General features: G+C 38.5%; 1 protein-coding gene across 2 annotated transcripts in view; it reads right to left on the bottom strand.

Moving 5' to 3' along the window:
• Positions 1 to 25,491, bottom strand: part of UVSSA (UV stimulated scaffold protein A) — a 58,801-nt gene extending 33,310 nt beyond the window's left edge. For both annotated transcript variants that reach the window (XR_008234195.1, XM_052780711.1), the window contains exons 1-7: positions 25,315 to 25,491; positions 24,641 to 24,971; positions 20,318 to 20,438; positions 18,110 to 18,544; positions 16,806 to 16,915; positions 16,049 to 16,177; positions 229 to 337 (exon numbers count right to left, since the gene is read on the bottom strand). Coding sequence is in view for 1 of the 2 variants with exons in the window: in XM_052780711.1 (XP_052636671.1) it covers positions 229 to 337; positions 16,049 to 16,177; positions 16,806 to 16,915; positions 18,110 to 18,544; positions 20,318 to 20,438; positions 24,641 to 24,971; positions 25,315 to 25,412 (1,333 nt within the window). In the remaining variant the exon portion in view is untranslated. The remainder of the gene's footprint in view (positions 1 to 228; positions 338 to 16,048; positions 16,178 to 16,805; positions 16,916 to 18,109; positions 18,545 to 20,317; positions 20,439 to 24,640; positions 24,972 to 25,314) is intronic.
• Positions 25,492 to 26,052: the final 561 nt, after the last annotated feature.

Here is a 26,052-nt window from a genome sequence, read left to right on the forward strand (position 1 = left end):
GAACACGATGGAATGAAATAAGCTTCTCGTCTCAGTTGCTCTTGCTCATAGAAAGTATTTGTTTATCTAGAGCCAATCGCTGCTCCTGTATCTGTGTAATGACTTCCTCATAGCAGTCAGAGATTACCCACACGGCTGATCACTTTATTACTTCAGAATGGCTGTTTATTTACTTTAGTGCAGCAGTAACATGCAGGGATAAAGCTTGTCACAGCTGGGCAAACTCACCATATTCCTTACGCAGGTGGTCTGGAATGTGGGGCTCATAACCTTCCTTCTCAGGGACCTCCACAAATTCATCTTCATCATCGTCATCGTCATCATCCAAGGCTTTCATCTACAGAGATATTTTTGTTGGGTTTTTTTTTTCTTAAAATGTGAAGACTGCTTTTCATTTCCTTTCACATTGAAAATATTTTACAGACATCTTGATAGCCCTACTGAGACTGCTCTGTGTCAAAAGTATTTCCCTAATTATGTATTTAATCTTTATTTAAGATTAGGCCTTTGCTTAACATTTTATCTCTAAAGCCATACTCTATCCTAAGGGCTTCTTTAAAGCCCCTTACATCCATTAGAACACATGCAGTTGGTGAAGTCTGAGAAAGTGTGAAGCTATAAAATAAGACCAAAAAAATCTTAAAATAACATCAAGATTTTGAATTAATGAGCAAATTATAGCCTTATCTCTTCTCCTTTGGTTGATTTTACTCATTTAGCTGTACCCAAATAGTCTGTGGCGTGTTAAATAGTGTCACAAATTGTTTAAGAGCTCAAAACCAGAGCAGGCAAACAGGAGGAGAAGCTGATGGACTGGCAAGGTAATACTGATGAAAGTAAGAATATTCAGATCTGTATACTACAGTGTTTCACTGTGTTTCTTCACAATAGCACTAAAAATAATTTGATACATTCTTTTCTTAACTAATTCGGTACATCCTAACCATTCATACCATTAGACTGCACACATTACTGTGGTCAAGGCCAACAAAACGGGATTTTTAAAATGTGCACTTGGTCTACATTGCTGTTTGAAATTGAATATCTATGACTAGCTAAAAAATAAAAATGGAGTTCCTGCCAACTAACCAGGGTAATTCATTCACATAAGTGGCTTCCTATACATCATTTCAGCTAGCTACTACTGTATATGTGCCAGCGAGTCTCTATTTTTTTTTCCTAAGCTTGTTCCATACCTGAAAATGAATTTTTCTTCTATACTACACATAAGCTAGAAGAATCTGTGCCACCTCAGACATGGCCTGTACTATCAGAACTTTAAAATAGCAAATGCTAACTACCCTAAAAAGGCAGCAATGATGGAGGTTTTATGCTTTATTTCCTTTGCCCACCTTGGGAGCCACCTAATTCTTAAAAACAACATAATTAGCATTTTATTGTATGTTTGCCATGCACTTTTACAAGTCTAGGACACAATAATAAGGGTATCCACTAAAACCAACCTTACCACAGGCTATCACTTTTTTCAACTTCACGGCAGCAAGCCAAAGCAATAGATAAGGAATGGTATAATTTTTACTATTTTCAGCCACATTCTTTACTATTCTTACTGCACCTGACTTACGTTGATATTCATATCAACTACTCATTGTTACAAGCACCAGAGGATACTGCAGGTTTTGCCTGCAGCAGAATTTTCCCAATTTAATTCACTACTCTAATCGTGTGTCACAGCTGCACAGCTGAGTTCCTTTAAATCACACACATACTCTGAAGCCAAAAAACCTAGAAACCAGTCTTGGTTTGTTGAATGTAGTTAAAAATTTAAAATTAATAATTTTAAAAAAATAGCATTTCTCTTTGGTCAGTATTACTTGAAAGCTGGACTGAACTAATTTCTAATAAAGATCATTAATTGATATTAAAACACATATTGATACACTAACATATAATGAATGGATGGTGCAAGTTAGAATTACAATTCTTCCCTCTGTTTAAAAAATGACTTTAAGAAAGCTGCAGTTCCAGTGGGGGAAAAAAAAAAAAAAAAGACAAAAAAAATATTTACTGTCCTGAAGAATAGAGTAGATTTACTACTGCTTTCTTACCAAAGAACACCTAATTAGTCTTCATTTTAAAATAGTCCCAGCATAATCATGTTTGAAAGTACACTGCTGCCAAAGACAGGTAACAACCACAATGTAGTCTCTTCAGCCTAATTATCACTACCTCGAGACTTGCCAACCTTTAGGCTATGCTGGAGGATCCTGCACGCTAGTTTACTTTTTGTTTCCCACTGCAATCATTTTTCCTCATCTAAAGGCAAGAAGCAATTCAGGCCCTACCTGGCATGGCCAAGACAGATGCACGCTGAACCTGACCTCCACAGCAGAAACAAAAATAGAGTTCTAATGCAAAGACAGGGTCAAATATTCTACCACTAATCACAAAGTCACAAAGGTACTAGACATGAAAGAACATCTGGGTTAAACTGCAACTTTCAGAAGACCTTCCCAATGGCCTTTAGAAAGAAAAACATCATCAGGCTTTGTACTCTGTACAATAGAAGGCGGTTAGAGATTGAAGAGAAGTTTGTTTGTATTTTGGTTTCAAAATTCTGCTGGTGTTGTCATCCCCTTTTTACCTGTTAGGGACAATTTAATTAAGTTTGGAAATAACGTCAACTCCTACTTCTCCACCTAGAAACAGCGCAACATTGTATTTTCCATACTCAGGTTCCATTTCTCATTTAGCTATTAAAAAAGATTTCACCAAGCTAAAACTCGTCATGGATGACCTTAGTCTACCACTTTGTGCCATAATGTAAAAGCTGAATAACTTTCACATTATAGAACAGGGAAAGTAAATTCAGTGTATTTCCATAATTTTTACTCAGACATAGTCTGTGAACAAATAAATAGCAACAGGTTTAAGGAATTGAGAAATAATGTCAAACTAGTAAGAGAAAGAAAACTCAGAGTGATCATTTAACTTAAATCACCAGATTATACCTAAAATATCAGTGGATATAATACAAGCACTCATGTGCACGGCATATCTGAGAGGACTGGAAAGAATTTAGAAGAGTACTATCTTTAATTGAAATTTCTTCTAATTTATTCACGTGCCGTTGCAGGCACATAGCTCTCTGTACATTAATATACTAAAATTCAGTGGGCTTCACTAATCTTCAACTTGAAAACTGCATTAGAAGCAACTTTGCTGTATTACCTGCATGGTCTAAAACTTTAAAGCATGTGAAAAGCCTGACAGAGAAAAGGCATAATCAGATGCAAATTCACTTTGTTTAGGTACAATCCATGAACTGTGCATTCAAGTACTATAGAAAACATTAATCATAGGAAACTGTAATTTTTGTTATCAGTCTAACACTAATCAAAAGGGAAACCTGTCACTACCGCTGACCTGTGAAACGTCCCAATTATACTCTTCGGAAATGACAGGAGCACTTAACTTCCTCACTGAGTAAATGACGACAATCAATCAAGTTTGAATAACAATGAGCCACGGAGCTGAAAATTATTTTTTGTATAGAATCTACCCAGGAATTTATGAAAGGTGAAAAGCAACCCAAGGTTTTAGGGGCATTATGGCTTTCAGCTAGTGCAGCGCATATCAAACACTAAACAGAATTTATGTGTTTTAATTTTCTAAAAGGTAGATGTGGACTTGGTGCTACAATGCATAACATATAATGCCAGATTTTAAATATGGGGGTCATTTTCATAAAATATTATGCTTATTGTTCACACCCTTGAATTTCCCTGGGGTCTTCTATTAAATTTAGATTTCCTGTAAAAAAATTAACTGCTTAGCTAACTATAAGGAATTAAGCCCCCTTTTCCCTTCAAACAGACATAAAGTCTTTATTTTGATATAATCTTTAACAAGATAACTTATTTATCTTTTTACTTTAAAATATTAAAGTCATCACTGGTGGAAATTTAAGAAGTTGCATGGTAGTAGTGGGTAGTTATGTCTCAATTTACTTCTTTCTAGTGGTACTTCATCAGAACCATCCCATTTATGCTGTTTTGTTTTATTCCCTTTCTACAGGAAGGGGGAGAGCTCATGGGCAACATTGTTAGTCAGAAAAGCATCTTTTTTTTTTAATTCCACTTTTCAAACATGAAGAAAGCTCCAAAGCAAGCTCTACAGATGCGGTATGAAAGTTCAGCCACCTACCATCTACTTTTCCATTATAGGTAAACTTTTTCAGTCACTTAAAAAAAAAAAAAAATCAACAATCCATAATTAAATCAGAAGAAATAAATATTTAAGACAACATTTTGAGTAGCAGAATTAGTAAATTATAATCCTCTAGGAATGAGCGGTTAGGTACTTGCAAACAAGAAAAACGAGACTATGATAAAAACAAGCAATATGCCATTTCCAGTGTGCCATATCTGAAGGGAAGTAAAGTATAAGCTCAAGTGATAAATACTACAACGTAAAGCTTTTCTTGTAGTGTATAAAATTAAGTACCTCTAAGATAAGTAGTCACGCAACCGCTTGTTTCTCAATAACCTGTTGAAGAACATGGGAAAAAATGTCCCATTCTCAAATCCATTCTCATTACCAGGTAATACGAGGAAAGTCACTAATGCAGTTTGCAGTCCTAGCAGAGACGAAAGGTGAACTACCTTCTCTCTGTCACTAGAGGCTGGTCCATCTGAAGGGAGACCAAACAGATTCCCAGACATCAGAAGCTACTTGCACCATCATTGCTCTTCAAGTTGCATGGAGAAGGCAAGTTTTTCCACTCAGTGTTAATCTGCTCTATAATGCTGACATTTATTTATTTATTTATTCATTTATCTAAATAAATCATGATGTTGCGAAACTATGTGGTGTTTTTGTTTGGTTTTTTTTTTAATGTGGTAGTATTCCTGACAAGATATCTCACTGTGAGAGGAAATAGGATTTAGCTAGACAATTTCCAGATTCTTGGGCTGAACTTATTTGCATATGAGAATACAGTAAAAAGATGCAGAAAATATACATGTATTATTTTCATTGTAATCAGAGTTAGAACAATGGCTCTTCAATTCTCCTAATTCTCATTAAAACTTAAAATAGTGCTGACTTTTCCAGCTAGACAAGTGCAATCAAACCATTTGCTCCCTAACTCATTAAAAAAACCTGGAAAAAACCAGATGTTTCCTTATCAGTCTCCATCTTATTAAAATACTGAAAACAAACATTGGATGCCAGTAGAAATGCAATCGTATCTTTTATTTTGGAGTCAACACTCCAAGAGCCTCCAGCTGTTAGTGTAGCTCAGCGCAACCACAGCTCCAGCTAAATGCCCTGCTCATCCATCCCAACCAGTAATCAATGCAAAAAAAACCTCCACCCACCACACAACACTTGCAAAGATGTAAAGAAAAGCCTTTGGTCCTTTTCCCAGTTTTATACAAATTGATTGCTACATTCTGTTAAGAGGATTTAAAAACCTTAGCCTCTGCAATCATAATTAAAACAAGCAATAAAATGACTGAAATATACAATGCAATCAGTTTATAGGACTAGATGTACAGCGTTTACTAATTATTTTAGAAAAAGAAGGAAGAGAAAAAGATAGCACACGAAGAAGTCATATCTACTTACTAAAACACCACTTGCAAACTACAGCTGGGACCATTAAATAAATTTTGCATGGTCTAATTAACTTGGTTTGCAATCTCAATTACTTTTCACCCAAGAAATCACTTTTGTTCAGTTTTATGCATGTCTGTTTCCCTTTTAAAAAAAAAAAATGATGTAAGGCATCCTCAGACAAGTGAACTCTAAACTTCATTTGTCTTTCAGCAGGCTTGATGGCTATGCATTTAAAAACCCATTCTATCTTATAAACTAAAAATTAAATGTACTCAGCTGTGATGGTCGTCATTGCATCTGCTATTTATATGCTAATATCCTCACTGGAAGATCTTGCAAATTATTCCACCATGCCAATATCTCATGTGCATCTACTCAAAGCCAACTAAATATTTTTCTAGAGGCAGAAGATTTTGGTTAGGGAACCAGAATATTTATCGCCATAGAACCTAGTTAAAGGGGCAACCTTAAGCAAATACATTTTTTTTTATTCGACCGCAACACAAAACATGCTTCAGTCATCTTAAATGAAATTTGGGGATATCTACGTAAGCAAACACTGACTGGATAAAAATAATTTCTTCAGTGCCAGTAATAGAAACTGAATAGTCAAACAGTGACTTACATGTAAGGACTTTTACAAGTTCCTCCTTTTCCATCCTTTTATATTATCCAACACAGGATGAAAAGGAAATAAATGCTGGCATTTTGACAGATTTCAGAACCGTGCTTGAATTTTCCTGTGTGCAAACACGAGGAAAACAAACTACTAAAAGAGCTGTATTTATAGGGACCTCCCACACACACTCCCTCCCCTTTGCTCTGTGATTTGAGCATAAATTCAAACCTAGATGACTGCAAATTAGATATGTGGTCCAGGCAAATCACATTTTATGTTTACCAGTAAAAGTATCACTGTTCATTCTATTTGTAGTTGCTCAACAGCACATAGGCTACTTGGCCACTCTGACTTTTATTGAGGAATGCACTTTTCACACTATTTCATAATTTCCAGAAGTTAGTAAAAATGCTTAAAGGGTTCCAGCCCAACAGTTAGCCTAAGTACAATGCTAGAGAACCAGTGTATCTTGCTCCAAATTGCTTTAGCAATATAAATCACCCAATGAACCAGTTTTTCTTTAAAGCAATGTACACCAGCCAGAGTCTGCGAGTACTGTTGCAGTCCTGGAAATGCAAGCTTGAGGCTCACCCAGGACTTGTGCCAAAGCCCTCTCCATCCCACTCAGTGATAAAGAGAGCTTGGATATGTCCCTTGGAAGGTCAATAGTGATGAGGCGCATTGCACAAAACCTTATCACTCTGTGTTACTAGCTACTGCATCTCTGGACCCTAGCACGCTCAAGGTCCCACATAAGCTTAGGAAGGATTTTAATAAAAAGCAGAAAAAATTTACTGAAAAAGACCAGTAGGTCTCAAGGTGCAAGGCAGCTCAAAAAACTCTGGATCTTAATGAATCATTGTTCAGAAGAAATTAGTATGTCCAATATGCCCAATGGACAGACTAGCACATGCATTTACAGTCTCACAGAGGACAGCAAATAAAGGTAGTCTGGAAAATTGGTGCATTTAACAAAACTATTACCTCAGGAAGATATTGCAAGGCAAGTTTAGTACTTCTTTAGCAGTCACCGCTCAAGATATATCCTCAGATGTATTTTCATACCTCGCTACTTGGGCTCCTACCACCCACCAAAATCAACAGTAGTTGGTTGCATATATATTCTTAAACCTTAAGAAAGTACATTAAAAAGGCAAAGTTCTCTTGCATAATCCAAACTGTTCATAAAATAAATACCACTTTCAGGGGAGGTGTAACAGTTTTATTTAAACTACCAAAGATCTCCAAGTCTAACAATGCCCTTCCTTTCCATACATCCCAGAGAGCTAAACCAGAAGTCTGCTACCCTTCATTATTAAAGCTAATAAAGCTCCCCAACATAAAAAAAAAAAATTGAATCCTACAAAATTTATGCTGACCACCTACATTTGATATCAATATTTAATTTGTTTTATCAAAAGTGAATGTAGTGTTAGTCCCTTAAATGTCTTTGTGTAATATTTATAGAAAAATAAAGGTTACATCTTACTTTTAGAAGTATGGGAATGTACTTCTCCCATGCAGTTACTATACAAACTTCAGGCACTACATCTTATTACACAGTAAAAAAGAATGTATTTTAACAGTAGTATCTGGTATGTTTTTTCATCCAGTTTTTCATTCACACTGGGAGATGAGCTAATCATCTATCACTCCATCAATCCAAGTCGAGTCCTCTGATTAAGTAAAGACTGACCTTCATAATCGGATCTGTATTACCTGGGTTTATTCAGTTACTGAAAGGGACAGTCTCACTAACTGAGCTTAATGGTGCTACAGAAATCTTCTCTGGATTAGGTTCCAGTCAGTTCAGGTCCCTGCTGCAACATGAGCTCTATCACTAGTACAAGGGAGGCACTGGGAATCATCAGGGGAGAAAATAGAGAGAGGACTATCCCTTTTGATTGCTGCTCCTGTTTAGATCATCTTTAAGCCAACCCTAGAATCGCTACCAAAATATAGAAGCCACTACCCTGTTCAGCTCCCACTAGTAGTACAACAGCAACCTGTACAAAAAACCTGCCAAGAAGTAGATTTGGTAAGTACATAACACACTAAGAAATACCTGGTAGAATTTCATTTTTAATGTTTCAGGAATTGTAGAATGGATTAAATAATTTTAACAAAAGAAGAGGCAAGCATAAAATAGTGTTGTACACATAACCTGTGCTTTAAAAACTAAACTTGGTTTCTTCTTAATTCATGGATAACCATGAGTAAGGAAACTCTGTAAAATGCCTACTCAGTTTACATCATCTTAACATAAAAGGAAAGGTTTGCAGGTTTGAAGACTGAGGTGTGATGAAGCCAGCAAAGCTATAAGCCAAGTGATATGAAATCACATTTAGAGTCCATGCTCAGACAGGAAGGTACCCAGAGCAGAGTTCCCAAGATGTTTCCCGTTCCTAAAAGCAGAAGAAAACCCCTCATTTTTGTCACTAAAGAAAGCAGCTGTCATACAGCCACCATCAAGGTTACAAGTGTTACCTTATGCTTCAACCACCCCTCCCTTCTTTCTGGACTAACCCTTCTCCTCTACACACTATTCCCTGCACACCAGTCCAGATGAAATTGTTTAAAGCCATTGTTTAAGGCTGTAGTGAGGTCCAGGACTGGCTACACCCATTCCTGGACCAAAATATTGTTTTATGGTCTGATAACTCAAAGGTCAACCAAAAATACCTCCTTCTTTCCCGCTCCACAGAGAAGTCTTTAGGTTTTCCAGCACTTTTAAGCTAGTCCAAGTTATTTACGAGATGAGCAGTATTCCTATGACTCCTTGAAATATTTTAGGCAGCATTTTGAATTATTTAATTTCTTTATGATTCAGAGGCCTATACATTATAAAAGATGAGTTTTAGAGCTGAAGGGAAAAAAATATCCCATTACTAGTCATCTTCTTTATGAAATTTTAGGAAATGTGATTTTCATTTAAAATGTGATGTAACAAGATTCCCATTAGCAGTCATTCATGCAAAAAAGTCCTACTGTATTTTATGGATTACCACCTATCGCTTAGACCAGATCAAACTCATGCTACTAAAACTTTTTATCCACTGCCAATGTATATATGCCCCTGTCTCATGATATAGTCTGCACACACATACACTGTACAATCAGTAACTAAATTGCAGCTTACTTCAATGGTCACATTTATGAATGAATCTGAACTACGCATTTGTTAAAAATTATTGCAAATGCTATATTTTTAACAGATAACTATACATCTCAATTAACCTAATTTATTACAGGCAACAAGTCAACAAAATATCCTATGCAAGACACACATAAGCTTACATATATTCCTGATTGCGGATTTTAGGCACAAAGATATCATTAGATGTGAATATATTTACTGTAATATTATTGCATTAACTAAATTTAAATACGTTAGTCTGTGTTCCAAGCCTGAAAATTTTCTTCCTTTTCCAGTTTTATAAATATACATTTAGCAATGAACCTTTACTGAACCTCACAAATACATACAATTCACTTCGATATACTGCTCTCCCCTGCAAGGTAGGATGAATAAAAAGCAGGAAGCAAATTTATATCTATTACTTACAGAGTACACACTGCTCAGTATTCATAGATGAATCAAGGGAGATGACCCTTCGGCCTGAAAAACTTAAATACTTAACATAAAGGTTAACCTGATGATAGAGACATCCTACTTTATTTTACACTCTATTAGAAGAGCTCCAAATTGCATTGTGCGACCTGCGAATCAGATAGGGATCAGAGGTCGTCACAGTGACAACTTTAAGAATTCATGGCTAGATCTGCATAACAAGATATTTTTAATAACTCTGTAACAGCGGCAGGCTGAATAGCCAGCGCAAAGCATAAAATATATCACAGCAACATTCAGCTCTAGAAAAGAAAAAACCAAAAAACATTACACTAGCCGATCAGACACTTTAACAAGAGAGTACTGTTTTGAGGGTTAATTTTACAGTCCTACATCCTAATAAGACTTAAAAAACCTGAAAAGCTCTTTTAGCTGAAAAGCGATTACGAAAGAGACATTTCATGGATAGAAATAATTATCATATGATGGTTAAAATGGGGGAGGAGAGAAGAGGAAGCATAAGCATCTGTATGACTTATTAAATATTTTGTGTTTACTTTTACAGTTATGGTTGACCTGGCTTTTTTGATAAATATTAGCTAGACACAAGAAAAAATTTAAAATGTTGCCTGGGCTACTACTTTGACCATACAAACATTATTAAACTTTATTTATTCTGAACACATTACATGCTAATGATGTATACAATCTGATAAAGGACATCTTTAGGTGTAATGCTGATTTAATTATCAAATATTCCTATATTTCTCTTAAGTTTTAGAAAACATACCAACAATCAACATCAAGTTACTATTCAAATCTCAACATTAAACACTTCTAGTTTTCAAAGGGCAACTTTGTTAAGAGTTAGGGTTTTCATTTGTGTGCAATTTAAAAGCAACACCTGAGGAAAAGACTTCTTTTACAAAGGCGTCTCTCTTGCTCCTTGGTCTGAGTATGTTTTAGCAGATGTGGGTTCAGGCATGGTGAGGGATCACTAAAGACAACTACTTACCCCCAGAAACAACTTCTCTAAAATGAAGAAAAGAGGAAAAAATTAGGATGCAAGTACAAGAAGCTGTTATAGAAAGCAGAAAGCAGTCAGCTGGACTGGATTCTCTATGGCTACAGAAAGAAGCAGAAAGAGAAAACAATATAGCCTTTGCTTTTAATCTAAAATTCAAGTGTGACTTTTTTTCTTTTTTTTAAAGCAGGCACTAACTTAACTAAAAGACAGACTTAAAAAAGAGCTGGTTATAAAGCTACAAAATGATTAGGTAGAAATAACTCATTAGCATTGATAAAATGCCAAGCTGTAGTTGAAGATACAGGGGAAAAAAAAATCAGCAATAGTCTTGCAGCCAAGTAATTGGTAGAGCTTTTGGCTTAATTTATTACATATTAAAATTTTAATCCTTTTATGTACTAAAATATTTTAAGACTAAATTATGGCCAGCAAATATTTAACTTGCAAACATAATTATAATTTGTAACAATTTTCTGACATTATTCTTTCAGAAGAAATCTGACTTGTATTGCAGTAAGGTTTGGGGATCAGATCAGGTTCTGGACAACACAAGGACAGCCTTTCTCCAAATCTAATTATTAATGGCATTATTGAATTCAACCAGATGTTTCACATGGATAAAATTAAGTACATGAATAAATCAAGATCCAAGTGCACACATAGATTTGACAGAAGATAAGGAAAGGTAAAACAAAAAGTAATGAAGACAGTTAATGAAGAACTATATATCCTTGGTTGTTAATATAACTTGAAATTAAAAATTCAAAATGTAATAGGCCTGTTAAATGATCACTCTGCTGACAGACAAATGAGCTGGATGTTTCTCACATCATATTGCCTACTAGCTTCTATCTGGCCAAGTTATAGCCAGCCTGAGGGGTAAACCTTTTTATGGCTTCCCAAAGGTAATTAAATAAGAGATAAACATACTCTCAATGTACAAAATATAGCTAATGAACTTCATTTCCATTAATAACATAAGAACTTTAAATATTACCCTAATTGACAATCCTTTATAGAAATTATGTAAGTGAAAGGTAGCATGCATGATTTAAAATACAGTACACGCTTGTCCTCTCATAACTTTTAAAACTGCAATATCATTTGCATCTAATCAGCTGCAAATCAGACATTAAAGAAGAAAAATAATAGTATTTTAAGAAAAGAGGGAAGACATTAACAAATGAAACTATTTCTAACCAGGAAAAATTATTTTTAAAGGAACATTTCAACCGTAAGCAAGTTATTTCTACAAAAGAATTAAACCTTTGGAAACAGGAATTTCTATTTAAATGCCAGTCTCAGCCAATCATTACAACGGTACTTCCATAATAATTCATCTAAATAGAGTCAAGAATTAACTCGAAGTGTCTCTGGTGTATTACTGTTGTAGTAAGTTTACCTGGAAACACAGACTGAGGTGATGGCTAGCTTTGGACAAAGGTGGCGTAGAGAAAAATGTCGAGCATGCAGTATGCACTCCCTCTACTGGGCACTGAGATTATCCTGAGCAGGCATTCAGAGAAAGGAAGGGCTATGTCCGGGCATCCAGGTACCGTGAAATAAAACCCCTTTTACAGCTTCTGCTTCTTTCCCCAGATGCAGCTAAAACTCAGTTTCACAGAAAAATGGATTTCAAAACTCTTGTTTATACTTTCAAAATACATTTCCTGTCACAAGCCGACACCCGATTCACACCCCAAACAAGTATTTAACTACAGTGAACGTAACTTGTGTAAGCACACAAAAACTCACTTGCCTTTGACCAACACAGTAAGACTGTCATTTTTTGTCCATCCCCCACCTCTCTGAAAAAAACAACAGCTCGGGAAGAAATGTCTTGATGACTTCTGATCTGCTGGGGGCACAGCAATGGGAAGAAGGAATGTATAGTCTGGGCAGTGGGGACTTATTAACATTTATAAAATTTGCTGCAAGGGATTTGTTTCTAGACAGTCAAAGGATAACCTTTGTCATTCTTTTTCTTCTCCTCCCACATCTCCTGAGAGGTAAGAGCAGAAAGGTGCCATAACCTGCTTGTGTTGGTAGGGTTTAAGCATTATGTAAAAATGACAGCCCTCCTTATAATTAAGGCTTTCCGACGGTTTGAATTCTTCACTGTTACAGAGGAGAACAGAAAGAAGTGGTTATATCTTATGTCACTATAAACCATTTCAAGTCAAAATGTTTCACTGTATAAAGCTCTGTGCTTTCCTTCAAGGGACTTCATATAAGAGAAGTTCTGTAAACCTACAGAAAGTTCTCCTATAGTTCGCAAAGCAGTGGGGCTTTTCCATTTTTCAGCAAAGATAAAGGCAAAAAAACTCCAGAGAAAATTACTTGTGCTAATTTTCTAACATGCTTTAATTGCATAAGGATTCTGCCTTGCAGTCCAGTGCTCCGTGATCTGGAAAATGAAGCGAGAAACAATAGAAAGCATGGAGGTAACAGTGAGGATTGCCAAAAGCAGACACCTTCCTGCACCAGCCAAATGATTCTTCTGTGAAGGCAGCCCAGGTAACCACCAACTTCTTCCTCTCAATGTAGTTCACATCCAGCTACATTGCTGGTGCATTCACATTGAACCACAGCATGAAGAATTACTCCAAATATATATGCCTTATATATATATTGCACCTCAGCCACGTGCACGTGTAACTGCTCAGCTCAACAAGAGTACCAATGACACGTAGCAATGGTAAGTGACTCCAGGACCTTCCTTCTTTTAAGTGGAAATTTAAATCTCTGCGGGATTGAGAGGTATAGTAGAGTTCATAGTAATAAATCTCCAGTTTCACTGTCTCTCACTAAACCCTTCCCTTTATCAACTTTCTTGATCTCAATTTGAGGATGGGTAAAGCTTTTACTCCCCCTGTCCCCAGGCAGAACAGAAACAAAGCACAGAGTAGAACAGATGAAAAGGCAAGAAATTAGAGACCAGAGGAGCATGGAGAACGAGCACGAAGGAAAACTAGAAAGTCTGAGGAGACCAGGCAAGCCCAAGTCCCCAGCCAAGTTTCCAAGTGTCCATCGTTCTGTTTTGTATTTGCTGTTAAAATAAAACCACTTTCTCCCTTAAGGTAAGGCTTGCCTGTGGTGCAGGACCATAATTACACTCGAAATGAGCAAGTACACAAATAATTCTCCTTTACGTTCTCCAATATAGGTACCTCAGATTGCAGTCACTAGTTGCCAGGAAAACTGCTATCATATCCAAATGTAGAGATGTCACAGACCAACTACAAGCTAGACAATTTACATGGGACCCTCCACACTCACATGCTTCATTTACACACTCTTTCTCTCTCTGCTTACTAAATGCTCCCCTTCATTTCTAGGTGTGCTCATCTCTACGCACGAGGAGGTAGCAGCACTCACTGACTCCATGCGCTAACAAATAACATCTGTAAAGCTGAGCTCTGTCAGGACAGGATGGCTGTGAGCCAGTGTTTTGAAGGACAGACTATCAGTACTTCTTCTCTTGGATATAAAGATACAGGAGACAGCAAAACTTTAGCATGGCAAGAACTATAGCTCCAATGACACAAGGACATACAGACAGAGGCAACAATACATAACATGAGCAGCACTGCTGAATTAAAGAGGAGCTACGTGTAGTGTTTCATATGCTGACATGTAAATATTTGACAGATGGGGATTTAATAATCATGGTCTAAGAGATGCTGTTTATTTTGTTCTATCAGACTCTCATTTTAGCGTGTTTTTATGTTTCAACAAAGTCATTTGACATGCAAATAAAAGATAATTTATACAGTTTCCTTCTGCAGTGCAAAGCTCTCTATGTTCACCTTATAAATTCAAAGTAACTCAGCACTAACACTAAATTTGGGTATTTTCTACTGGAGAAAAACCCTAGGAATAATTATATACTGTTTTCAATGCTTAAGTTAACACCTCAGTCTGCATTGCTTCATTTTGAATGTATTTTTTGTGAGCACTGCTATGTATTTTCTTTTTTTTTTTTTTCTCCTTCTAACAATGGAATTTATTAGCTTTCAAACCTTATATAGATAGCATTGATCAATCTCCAGAAGTGGTAACAATACCACTTTAAACACATACACATGTATGCACTCACACACGAAAATCAAGGCTTGAATGTCCTTTATATCTTGCAAGAAATATAGCAACCAATATTCCATGCAGAGGTGCAGCAAATGAAGTCCTGTCAAGCAAATGGCAGGAATGACAGCAGATGTCTGGATTCCTTCATAGCTGGTTGCATAAAGGTAGCACACATATTTCACTGGAGGAAAAAAACCCCTGACAAGACAGTCTTTCAGTACTTTTCATTCAGAGTTGGCATTTTTGACTGGTGTGGTACATCAGTAGGTATTAAGATTATGAACCAGATTAATCTTGATAAAGCTTCATTTGCACAATGAAAGCAAAGTCTACAACACTCAGTCATGCTAAACGAGGCTACCACAATTTAGTCCAAGGTATAATGTCCAGATCAAATTCTTACAATCCAGTCATAAACCAGACTCTACTCTGGACCCTGACCCAACACACTTATTTTCATGTCAAGCTATACAGTAATATTGTTTGATCGCAGCAGCCAACAGGAATTAGTATTATGCAGCTCTGCTTTTTAGCTACATAAAGAAGCTGCAGACTCCTTTTTGGATCTGAATAAAGTATTTGATCTTTCAGCCTCCATTTATTTACAAGTTCTACCTATTTCACAAAACCTGTCATAGGTAGCTAATCTTTGTGAACTATTTTGATGCTTTAAAGCTTTATATAACAACTAACTCTCTTAAGATATCCTCAATCATGTTACATGCTCACTAGAGAGAGTAAATGCTCCATAGAAGAGACACTACTTTCCTGAATTGTGAGATACTAGCATAGTTTGGCAAGTTGTAAAAGAACATGAGTAATACAGTGTTTACTGAGAATTATGCACAAAAGAAGCTGAGGACATAACAGTGTTACACATGAACTAAGAGTAAATAAAATCTGAACTTAACCGCTTCTCTATCCTAAACAACAGTGCTGCCTTACGCGGTTTTGTCTAATAACCAGGCCCCTGGCATACTGTACAGGTGTTTAGTGCAACTTCCTTGAGTGAAGCTACAACCAGATGAATTAGTGTACTTTTCAATAAAACTTGTGTTGAAAAGTTTCCCAGATTAAGGCTTAAGAGAAAGTGCATTTTTTGTATACAAGCTAAGCACTACTAATGGTCCCCTCTAGTAAAACAGAATTTTAAGAAACTCACCACTTCTCTTTTTTTCGCTTTAAAGGAAATGTTCATTTCCTTGTATTTCTTCATAGCAGTCTCCAATTTATTCTTGAGATCAATGGCACATCTTAGGCGATCATCATCTATTCCTGCTCTAGTAAATAACTGCAAAGCAAGAAATCAACATTCTTATTCTTTTTTCTAGTCATCTGAGCCAAAAAACGTTTTCAGTTTTCCTTCATAATTAGTGAAACAACATTGTCACAAATTCCTTTACTTTCCAAGTAACAATTAGTGAAGCCACTTCTTTTCCTATCTAGAATATAAAAGCTAATAGCAACTGCTAAAGACAAACAAAGAATGAACAGCTGGTATAAACATCTCCCGAGAGTGTCCTTCCATACGCCAAATTCCACGCACGAGGCTCCTGAGCAGTAATATCAATTGACAGAAAGGAGATACTGTTTTTCCGATACAGACACGTCTGACAAAAACAAGCTGTGTTTTACTTTAATCCTTTGTGAAGAAGTCCCATTTTACTATCTCTTTAAAAAAAAAAAAGTATGACTGTAGGTAGCATACCTAATGCTGAGAGCCATCAAACAAGTCATGTAGCTCCTGTAGTCTGCTTTTGTCCATGCCTACTGAACTAGAAATCTTTTCTATTTGCACCAATGTTTCTTCAACCTTAATTTCCTTTATGTTCACTCTTCCTCAAGACTTACTGTACCCCAGCCCTTGCTTCTCCATCTTTTTATAAAAAGAATGAAAAAAAATTGTCTCTTTGTCCCACCTGAATCCAGGACTGCACAGAAGGCCAGAACTTATTTCTGAGAAGTTTGTGAGCATCCATGACATTGTTTATTATGGCAGTATTATCTTCATTCTCATGCACTTTTATTTCTGCTTAAAACAAGGGAAAAAAGAGTTAGTGCACAATGCTTATATTATCTTCACTATAAGAGCTCAAGAAGGTAAGCAGAAGAAGTTGACATGAACTTTTCTACAATATTTGATGACTTCAGGAAAAGTTACAAACATCAGACTGTTTCTCTGTTCAGTATTAATTATTCTACCATCACCCACACATTCAAAAAAATCAGAGGAAAAGATGAAAAGCTTTCAGTCCAGTGATAACAGAAAGAGTTGTTAAAACCATCACTACTAAGGAATCGCCAAATAAACCACAGACAAGTGCAGCCTTACTATTTACATTACATCTTGTCCTAAGTTCAAATGAACTGGGCCTTACTGTACCAGTTTCTGCATATTCAATATAAAATAATCCCTGCCCCAACGGCAATAGGGACTTGATTGTCAGAGAAGCCAAGTATGACACTATCCAAGTAAAAATGGTACTTTTCACCCATTAGTCATTCATAAGCCGCACAGATACATTTCCAATTCTGTTGTCTGCAAGCACAGAAGTAGATACCTGCCTTACTGACTGTTTGCACATGAAATTGCATTAGGACAGTATTTGTAAGAGACTTCACTTAGACTACCAAAACACAACCATCCTAATTTTTCTAGAGGTAACTCACATTAGCAAAGTTATATAAAAAAGGTATAATCATAATCCTTAAGAATTCCTAGCAAAACTAACTGCTTCTTTCAAGTTGTCAGTAGCAAGGAAAAAAAAAAGTTTAAGAAACACTCAATTGTAAGATCTTAAAATTAGCAGCTTATACCCCAGCTATAGGGAGCAAGAGGTGAGTAGTGAAGCGTATGAGAAAGAAAATTATACATGGTAACCAGATTTTTTTTTTAAACACAGGAAACTCATCTTATTTTAGGTACTATGTAGTGCTATAATGTGATTACAACTAATACAAAAGTTCAGTCTCAGAAGGTAATTAATAAAATCTGTTAATCACACACAAGGACACCCAGCCCTAAAAATGGTTACTAGATGAACCAGAAATAAAAAAGAACTCCAAAATAAATCAAAGTGGTGTCCAGGAATCCCAAATCAAAATGGTGTCCAGGAACCCCAGCATTTAAGTCTTAGAAAAAAACCCAAACAACCAACCGCAACTACAAAGCATTTTAGACAAAGGCTGCCTCCAGCTATAAGTGAAAAATTTTTCCAGGTACCTGTGGAGATTTCAAGGTCTAGAGTATACTTATGTGAAATAAGCCCATGGTTCCTAACAAAAGTCTGGTAATCGTCATCATTGAGAGCTGGGACACTAGACTGAGCTTCTGAGCACGAGCCTCCATCTGATTCTTTTTGCTCAGGCTTCTCCTGTTTCTCTTCTAACTCTTTGGTTTTATCAGTTCTAACACACTGAGAAACAGGAAGAACGTCCTTGCTGCAGCATGGCTGTTCATCATCCATGCATCCAAAACAGGACTGGTTAACTTCCATCCGGGAAGACAATGGGGATGCAGGTCTGTCCTCATTAGCAGACATTTGTTTGTTGGGTTCCAGTTCTGTGTCATTTGCAGTGAAGTCAAAAGGATCTGGCATCAGAAGCTGGAAACAGTTCTCCATCTCTGTCAGTGCGTTGGCAATCTCTTGGGACATTTCTATCAAGACAAAATTGTTTTAGAATATTGTTATATACTGTAAAAAAGTTAATGCCTCCAGAGCAGACACAGATTTACAAAACAAATATGACTGCCAAAGGGGTAATCCACTTATCCAGTACTCAGTGGTAATTTAGCCATACCGATCTCTCCGCTGCAGAAATTGTGACAATACTTTTCTTAAGCAGGAATTTCCTGAGCAAAGAATTTCAAATCAGTGTTCCTCCTTTCCCTATCCTCTCTAAAATTTCACTACGCAAAGGTGACACAAGTACCTCATAGAATTTGAAGGAGAACAAGGTTCAATGAGGATATTCTTAGTGATGTTGGTGGGTATTCATTCTACAGCCATGAATGTTATAGTTGCTTGTAGGTGTAGCCATGAATATATGCTATTGCTCAAAAAGATACTACCAATAAAAGTGACATTAAGATGGTTAAATCTCTTTAAAATTCCACCCTCATGCATGAAAACGTTCCCAGCATGCAGAATAAATGCAGACACAATTGGATGCATTGCATATACCGAAGTAATTTAATTAAATAACCCTTTGTAACTGCAACATAATATACTTGCTATCTCTGTTCTTCATTCGTATTACAGAAATATGTTTGCTAGGTACATATCACTTAGAGATTCAGGCCCCAGTTAGACACATTTTTTAGCAGCAGTATGATACTATTCATAGATAATCCTGCACCCAGGATTCCCGTGCAGACCATTGCCTATACTTCTGGAACAGGATGACTGTATATACAATGTAATTAAGGTCATGAGCCAACAAGCTCTTGAGAAGTCTGTGCCTGGTCAATGACACAGAACTTAAGGCACTAGCTCTGAAAAGTCTCATGATATACTTGCTTGAGGTTGTAATTCAGAAAAGTATGAATGCATAGACCAGACCCTTACTAGCTAACTTTTTTTTTTTTTTTTTTAAAAGAAAAAAATCTCTCCATAGTACCTGAGCTCAAAGGACTGTCACTTGTTTCCCCTGATATTCTTTAGGGGAGAGAGACAGAGGGTCAAGCTCTATGTCCTGGTTTCAGCTGGGATAGAGTTAATTGTCTTCCTAGTATCTGGTACAGTGCTATGTTTTGAGTTCGGTATGTGAAGAATGTTGATAACACTGATGTTTTCAGTTGTTGCTAAGTAGTGTTTAGTCTAAAGTCAAGGTTTTTTCAGCTTCTCATGCTGAGCCAGCGAGAAAGCTGGAGGGGCACAAGAAGTTGGCACAGGACACAGCCAGGGCAGCCGACCCAAAGTGGCCAACGGGGTATTCCATACCATGTGACGTCACATCTAGTATAGGAACTGGGGGGAGTGGGGGCGGGGGATCGCCGCTCGGCGACTAGCTGGGTGTTGATCGGTGGGTGGTGAGCAATTGCACTGTGCATCATTTGTACATTCCAATCCTTTTATTGTTACTGTTGTCATTTTATTAGTGTTATCATTATCATTATTAGTTTCTTCTTTTCTGTTCTATTAAACCGTTCTTACCTCAACCCACGAGTTTTACTTCTTTTCCTGATTTTCTCCCCCATCCCACTGAGGGGGGGGGGAGCGAGTGAGCAGCTGCGTGGTGCTTAGCTGCTGGCTGGGGTTAAACCATGACACTCTAACAAATGTTGTTCTCCCACCCTCTCTGGTCAGCTATTATTTGAATAGCTATTCTCTTAGAATTTGTTTTATATAACCTTAAAAAAGGTTGCTTTAAATACCAATAACAACAACAACAACAACAAAAACCCACTAAAAGAACCAAAGCAACTCACCTTCCATTTCTTTTTCAGCTCTTTTGGCTTTTTCTTTGTAAATGTTATCCAATCGTTTTTGCTTCTCCTCTTCCCTCCTCCTTTCAGCCACAGTTCTGGCATGCACATCTTGAAAATCCACCTAAGGAGGAAATGAAGAAAAGAGTGTAACATTCCTCGTAAGAAATATATAGAAAATCCATTTCCTAAGATCGTTATCTGTGGTGAAAAATCCTCTAATGTCAGCGATCAGCCAGAAGCTCAGCAGTACTTCCTTTTATCTCTTCTCCTCCTAGAATCAATAACTACAGTAATTCTGAATGGAGTTTTTACTTCGACTAATAAGGGACTGCTGAGAATCAATGGCTTTCAGAAGGAAATCATAAGGTAGAAAAACAAAATGCTTAGATTTCTGCATCTAAATTGCGGGAACAAACTAAGCTTTGGGAGACCTGTCACAGCATTGGAGACATGGGGTTAGGAGGAACGGGCAGGAAGAGACTACACAGGGTAAGTATTCAAATTACATGAAAACGTCACACTAGGTTCACTATTAGTAAAGGAAATTTAGGAAAATTTGTAAGCACTATTACCACAAATATACATATCACTTACTGAAGAACTTTGTAAGCAAGGAAGTAGAAGAGAAGACATTCAAATTCATTAAAAAAGACCAAGTTTTGGATTTTACAATTACATTTGTTGGATTTAGGGATTGAGAGAAAGGTTATCATTCAGTGTCACTTTAATTTCTTACGACTAAAATATAATCATAAATCTGAGTGATTCAAAATGGTGTTTCTTAAAATATTTGCAATGGGATTTTTTTTTTAGTTTGCTCTTAGAAGGGCTTGAAAATATAAATATTTTTCACTTCTATTTTAAGGAAAGGAGTCTTTATTGTGTTATTGCATAAGGAAACCCCTTCAAAAAAGAAAAACACAGTATTTCCTTTTGATTGCTACCACATAACTTTCATTAACTTCAATACAGCTTACACTGAGTGCTGAGCAAGCCTGTACTTTTCTGCTAATAGAGTCCGCAGACTCTCTGGTGCTCTGCCTATATCACAAGCGCCCATTGAACATTTGTTGCTATTGCCGCTGTTAGATGATAAAGCTTGTCAACATACAATAATGGTTCCCAGACACTGACATCCTACACCAATGTTTTGGAGCCACACAAGAGTAAAACAGTGAAGTTGAATCTCACTTACGAGGTGCACGTCCAGACAACATTGAGATCACTCTAAGCAGGACAAGTAAGTCTCACTTTCTGTCTAGTCCCAGAAGATCTCTCCTGTAACATGTACATGGACTTACTAGCCATGAGTCAAGCAAACCAAGTACATCCTACAACTGAAGTTTGCTTATTTTTGCACAATCAAGAATTTTCTTGGTGTCTCATCTCAAATTTACTGAAACATCTGAATATTTGTTCAGCATTAAGCAAGTAGGTAACTGCATATAGAAGTTAAAAAACAAATGCTTGAACTTGGGCTTAACCACGTGCTAAAGTAAAGTGTCTTGCTATATAAACGTTCCTACTGCTGAATAATCCCTTTTTTACAACACTTTTTACAAGTATTATTTATGCAAACACTTTAAAGACAAATTGTTTTTATATAAAAGCCTCTAGGAGCAAAAGGATGCTTCAGCTTTCATGAAACTGGCATGGAGAGTCTCCATCAGTTTAGGAAGAAAGGCACACTTACCGATCTCTTTTTTTATTGGGGAATGGGGGCTGCAGAGGGAAGGTGGGTAAAAGAGTTAGTTTCACAGCTTACAGCAGCACTTGGATCATCAGGGTGAGGTTTTTGATTTTTGAGATCTGACTTTTCTACCAAGTTTGCATAGCTCTCCGCACAGTAGCAGGAGAAACAGATCTTCCCAAAGAGCAACATCACCCACAAAAATGGAACAAAGACACAGAACCCAGGAACTACAGCTACTGTTTCTAGGCAGTCAGATTGGACTTGCACAGAAAACAAGAAATTAGCTAGAGTTTCCTAAATGACAACTTCTGCTGCATACCAGAATGCCTACAGTAGACTCATTTGCCCATTCTTTCCCCTTCTTTGTCCCAAAAGGACCAGCCATGTGCTGCTCTGCTGCATTGTTTTATGCTTTTGCACTTGTCGAGATGCCCCTCTTACAACTGCCAATCATCGTGGTTTGCCATTGATAACAAGAGTGCACCTCACATACTAGATATCTATCACCAACCAAGTCTACAGCATGCACAAAGCTTCAAGTTGCCCTTGCCCAAAACAGGGCACACTGGCCTCTTACAGAAGCCTCACACGGTCAGAATAACTTGGGGCCTGAGTTACGGATGTGTGCATGGACTCGTTACCTGGGGTCAGCACTAACAGACTTGGTCAGAACCCATCCAACCTCATTTATGTGATATGGACCGAGACCAGAGTTGTTGTTCTGCCCCTGTATTGGTGCAGGCTATATGAAGCCTGCAACTATGGAACTGGATGTGACGAGGTGCAAACAATTGTTCTTGATTTAAATGGTGTAAGTAGTGGGCCTAGACAACTACTGCAACTTTGGGGAAAATACTGAAGTACAGCAGTAAGATACTCTATATTGAGCTGCTCAAAATCCTGTTCACTCCATAATTGCAGCTCACTCTCTAATTCCATCCATGTACTCCTCTAATGCAAAGATACTATAATATGACTCAGTTGCCTAAACGTGCAAATATTTGGAAATATTTGAAATCTCTGGGATTTTTTTCCCCTTTCTTCTTTTTTTAAACTTTTAGACAGGAGTTTGAAAACAATTATTTTCAGATATACTGAAATATTGTTTGTTCTTAAAGTCAAACATCTATATAGGTACCTACTTGGTACCTACTAATATGGACCTACTAACATTAAAACAGTGGGTAGCTCTCCAGGTTTATACCCTAAAAGGGCAACAGTTGTCATCTTCCAACTGTTTATAAGGTGATTTTGTTGATTAAAAAAAAACACACACCAAAAACCTGCCAAAACCACAAACCACACACAGAGCTAACACTCCTCTCAAGTTGCCCTATATTACTGTGCCAAACCTGTAACACAGAACAGCAGATGTACTTTACTACTAGAAAGTACAAACGCCTCCTCAAATCTTTTCGTTACTTCTCACACTTCAAGTATTAAGCTGGCAAAAGGTCAGTTAGGTCAGTTGGCTCATCTCAATTCTAAGTACAAGAGTTACCAAACTAGGTAAGATTGTTTCTATTGGTACTGAAGTTTCTAGAAGAAATATACAAAAAGTGATCACCCAGTCATAACTGGGGGCAGGAGCAGACAGACACGCCAAACTTAAGCAGACTTCTTGTACGCTTGTGTGTTCAATATGGTAAAACTGTATTATGTGCTAAAGCTCCCTCGTCTCAGTCTTGCATTTTTCCTTGTCACTTTTGTTTAGTTTTTTTTCTTTATTAAACAAGACAATAAGGGAGGATTCAAAGACAATCACCTTTTGAGAGCAGATGCCAAAAACTGTATAGAAGAAGAACACAAGATAAAAAATAATACAAGTAAGGTACACTATTAGCTTAGTATGGAACTAGAACAACAGAAATTCATCATGTATCACAAAGGTTTTTCATCTACTGTTAAGAACACTGAACATTTGTCTTTCTGAAGACAAAGAGAATGTTTATTGAAAGCCTGATATTATCATTGTAGACAGCGTAAATGCTGGAATATCATTCCCAATTTTATTGTTTGCACCTCAGAAGAGATACTAAAGCAGAAGGGTGCTCCAAACATAATAACTTGAAGCCTAGAAGGGAGATCTAAAAGCAAGTGTTTACATAAAAGAAACTTCTCTTTATTAAAACTTCTTGTATGACACACTAATGCTGCAGCTGAGGGGAGCTAGCACCTACACTGACCGTCTCTGTTGTAGAGCAGGAGGACACTAGAACTGGACAGCTCAGTACAGAAAGCAGGCTAGTTTAAACTGGCATAGAAAGACTTAATTAATGGTTGATTATCCTCAGTTTAAGGTATAACATTATTTCCCTTCTATAAAGGGCTAGATTTTGGGGCTTGGGGTAGGAATCAGTGGGTGATAACCTACTGGTGAGCAATACTTTTTGCACCCTGAGAAAAGGCTAGTTGAGCCCAGCTCTGAGTACAAGCCTGGGGTTTTTAATACTGCAAGTTGAACAAAAAGTTTGGGGTTTGTTTTTCAAAGACCATGCTCAACAGGATGTCTCCTAAAGACAGTGTCATTTCCAACAGCTTTTCTTTTATATTTATTGGTTTCCTCACTTTAAACATCTCCAAGTGATCACCACCTAAAAACACACATAGAAGTAAAAAATGCAGAGTACCTTCTTATTCTGCTTTAAGAAGTGGTATCCCAGAGAAAGCTTCTTGTAGGCCTCCCCGTATTTCTCATGCCAGTCTTGCACTGACTTAATGGCTGCTTTCCTCAGTTTCTGTGCCACCTCTTTGGGTGGGGGAAGAGGCTGCTCATGGTCTATCCCCACCGTGAGCTCCAAGAACTCTTGGAAGTTGGAAATAATTAGCGTACGGAATTGATGTGATCTGGCGAACAACTCCTGCATGATCTGGAAAGCTGAGAAGCGCATCTCAGCGTGGTCCTCATTGAGCCGCGTCATCAGCAGGTGATAGGCATGGCTGATATGTTCGTCTGAAGACCTGAGAAAGGAGAAAAAGGAAAAAAAAAAAAGGAGCGGGAGTTATTAAAAAAGAGGTTCGGCACATAAAAACACAACTTTTTTTTTTTTTTTAACGTATTTTAAATTTTAAACCAGCAGCTTCTCTGCTGGCAGCAAGCTGCACCCAGCTCAGCCAGCAGGCCCCAGGACGGCCCTCGGGGGCAGCCTCCGCGGCTCTCCGGCCCGGGGAGAAGCGTCGCTTTCGGGGGGAGGCAGCGAGGCCCGGCTCCCACCCCGCACCGGGCCGGGCCGGACCGGGCCGGGCCGGACCGCACCGGGCCAGGCCGGACCGGACCGGACCGGACCGCACCGGGCGGCCGTACTTGCAGATGTTCTTCAGCTCCTTCATCCTGCCGGCCTCCAGCCGCTGTTCCCCCGAGGTGGTGAGCTCCTCCACCAGCTCGGCGAGGCGCTGGTCCATCTCTGCCGGCGGCGAGACGCCGAGTTGACGGGACAACCGCCCCGCCGAGCCCTGTCAGGACGCCGGGCCGGGCCGGGCCGGGCCGGGCCGGGCCGCTGCCTCAGGGGAAGTCCCGCCCCTCAGAAGAAGCCCCGCCCCTCGAGGGGCTGCTCCCCCCCGCCCCGCGGCGGGTGGTACCTTCCTCACCCCCCCCCCCCCCCGGCGCCTACCACCTCCCCACCTCGCTTTACGCTCCCCCCCCGCCTCCCCGCGCTTCCGCGCTGTGACGCCCCCGTGACGTCACACCAGCCGGAAGCGCGAATAGGGGAAGGCGGGGAAAGCCTTAAAGGAACCGCGCCTCGCTTGCGGAGGGGGGGGTTAACCCCTTGTTGTCCGCAGGGGGCGCAGAGGCCCAGCCCAGGGAGGCGAGCGGCCCCACGAGGCCCCCGAGCCCGGCGGGAAACGCCGGCCCCTCCCCCCCCCCCCCCCCACCCCAGCAGCACCCCATGATGACAAACCTACTTCGGCTGTTCCCAAAGAATCGCTCAGAAAGGTTATTTTGGCAGCAACTGAGGCCAGGGCCTGGCCTGGAGGGCTGGCAGAGGCCTGGGGAGGGGCTGGGGCGGGGCAGGCCGCAGGGCCGCAGGGAGGTCGGCGTCGC

This window comes from Harpia harpyja, chromosome 2 (assembly GCF_026419915.1).
Source record: "Harpia harpyja isolate bHarHar1 chromosome 2, bHarHar1 primary haplotype, whole genome shotgun sequence".
Classification (NCBI taxonomy): domain Eukaryota; kingdom Metazoa; phylum Chordata; class Aves; order Accipitriformes; family Accipitridae; genus Harpia; species Harpia harpyja.